Consider the following 1,919-nt stretch of genomic DNA (forward strand, 5'->3'; position numbering starts at 1 on the left):
TTTCATAAATGGTAGAGTAGCTTACCTTGTACTCCCCACGTGATAGGATGCAGACTTTCCTAGGACGCCCAGGTGGGCGGCGTACTGCCGGTGGAAGTAATGGAGCTCTAGTTCCAGATCCGAGTTCTAATCCACCAACAGATGGGACCGGATATATTTTTCCGATGAAGCCTTGTCGCCATGTTGGTACACGGTAAGCCGGTGCCACCAGCGCATCAGATGGAAATCCAACCCTGGTTGAACAAGCAAGCGCATGCATACAGGGTATCCCTATTAGTTGATACTCACCACATGTGCAAGTACCGGGACCCAATAAAACTGTGAAGCACTCCCCGGTGGGGTCCTGCACTTGGTATTCAAGATCGGCTATATCACGTACAGCCATAGCGGTGGAGAGATCAAAGTTTTCCTCCACGAGGTTCCTGACATTTGGGGTGATAGTTCCTTGCTCACGGGTTGATTTCGCTCGACGCAATGCAAACCAAGACATAACTGTTGTACGTATGTACTCAAACATGGTAATGAGGGGATATTCACGTGCTTCCTTAAGCACACCATTCCAGGATTCAGCTATGTTTGAATCCATGACGTTGAACGTATTCCCCCTGAAATGAACCCTAGTCCACTGGTCGAACCCTGTTAACAATATTAATAAGTACTGGGCAGTTTTATATTTAGTACTATATTGTAGTAGATAGAATAGAAATGATGCAATATAGTATAGTACCGGTGTGGATTATATAATATCAGATAGAATCGTTACCTATATCAACCAAGTAAGCCGCGCAATTTGGGCTGATTTTCTGAATTTCAATAAACTTCTTATTAAATTCAGTCACGGTGAAAGCTCTTGCAGCAGCGGACATAAGGTTCGCGAGTCTGCTACTCTTGTATTTTGCAATCACATTTCTCCACAGATGGACAACACATATGACATGCTGAGCATGGTTGTAGACCTGTACAAGTACAAATATATTATATAGATGGTGAACGTTACATATAGTATAGTTGGAAAAAAATAGAATGTGTTTAATTTAATGTTCAATAAAGATTGTCTGCATATTTACCGTCCAGTGGCAATACTTGCATGGCGATTAGAGATGAAAACCAAGCCCGGGGTATCCAGAACAAAAGTTTGTAGCCTCTGGAAAAACCATTGCCAAGCATCGTCGTTTTCGCTATTAACAACAGCAAACGCAAGGGGAAATACTTGGAAATTCCCATCTTGTGCTGAGGCTGAAAGTAGACACCCACCATACTTCCCTTTAAGCGCCGTCCCATCAACAACAACAACTTTCCGCATAGACGAATACCCTGCCACCGATGCTCCATAAGCAACAAAACAGTATTGAAACCGTGTTCCACCTTCTTCTTCATCCGTACTTTCTAGGTAGCATACGGTTCCTACATTAGAAGACTGAAGGAGTGCCAAATATGGAGGTATCAGTGCATAACTTCCAACCATTGTCCCCATTGCATGCTCCATCGCCATCTCTCTAGCTCTCCAAGCTTTCCAGTATGAAACGTTGACATGAAATTCATCTAGCAATATTTTCCTTATTGCTGCGGCAGTGGGGCCCTTCTTAATACCAACAAAACGAGATTGCAATATCTGGCCAATCACGACAGTCGTTGCAAGTTTGTGGTAGTTTCTACGGTCATCAACGGTGCAAGAGTGAACTAGGTTAGCTTGTCTGACTTGGAAGTTCCCACTTGCATCTAACAAGACCGCATACACGCGCCATGGGCATGCATCACCAACGCATTGTGCAAGTAGTATGGAAGGGCTAGAACGAGTGGTCTTGAAATGGAACTTCCTGTTTATAGCATGTATTGCAAGTTTGATTTTGCAGTCGGCTTTGGATTTGAATACGCGACCCACATAAAAGTCATCTCCCTCGTATTGGATGTCGGCCAGA

The 1,919-nt window shown here is 43.9% G+C and overlaps 1 protein-coding gene across 1 annotated transcript in view; it reads right to left on the bottom strand.

Annotated features, from left to right (window-relative positions):
* Positions 1-31: 31 nt before the first annotated feature.
* LOC106331196 overlaps positions 32-1,919 on the bottom strand; it is a gene marked incomplete in the record, with an annotated part of 4,211 nt that continues 2,323 nt past the window's right edge. The window contains 3 exon segments of the mRNA XM_013769518.1: positions 32-625; positions 764-956; positions 1,068-1,919. Of these exon segments, the coding sequence (XP_013624972.1) occupies positions 902-956; positions 1,068-1,919 (907 nt within the window).

The sequence above is a fragment of the Brassica oleracea genome, chromosome C3 (assembly GCF_000695525.1).
Source record: "Brassica oleracea var. oleracea cultivar TO1000 chromosome C3, BOL, whole genome shotgun sequence".
Taxonomy (NCBI): Eukaryota; Viridiplantae; Streptophyta; class Magnoliopsida; order Brassicales; family Brassicaceae; genus Brassica; species Brassica oleracea.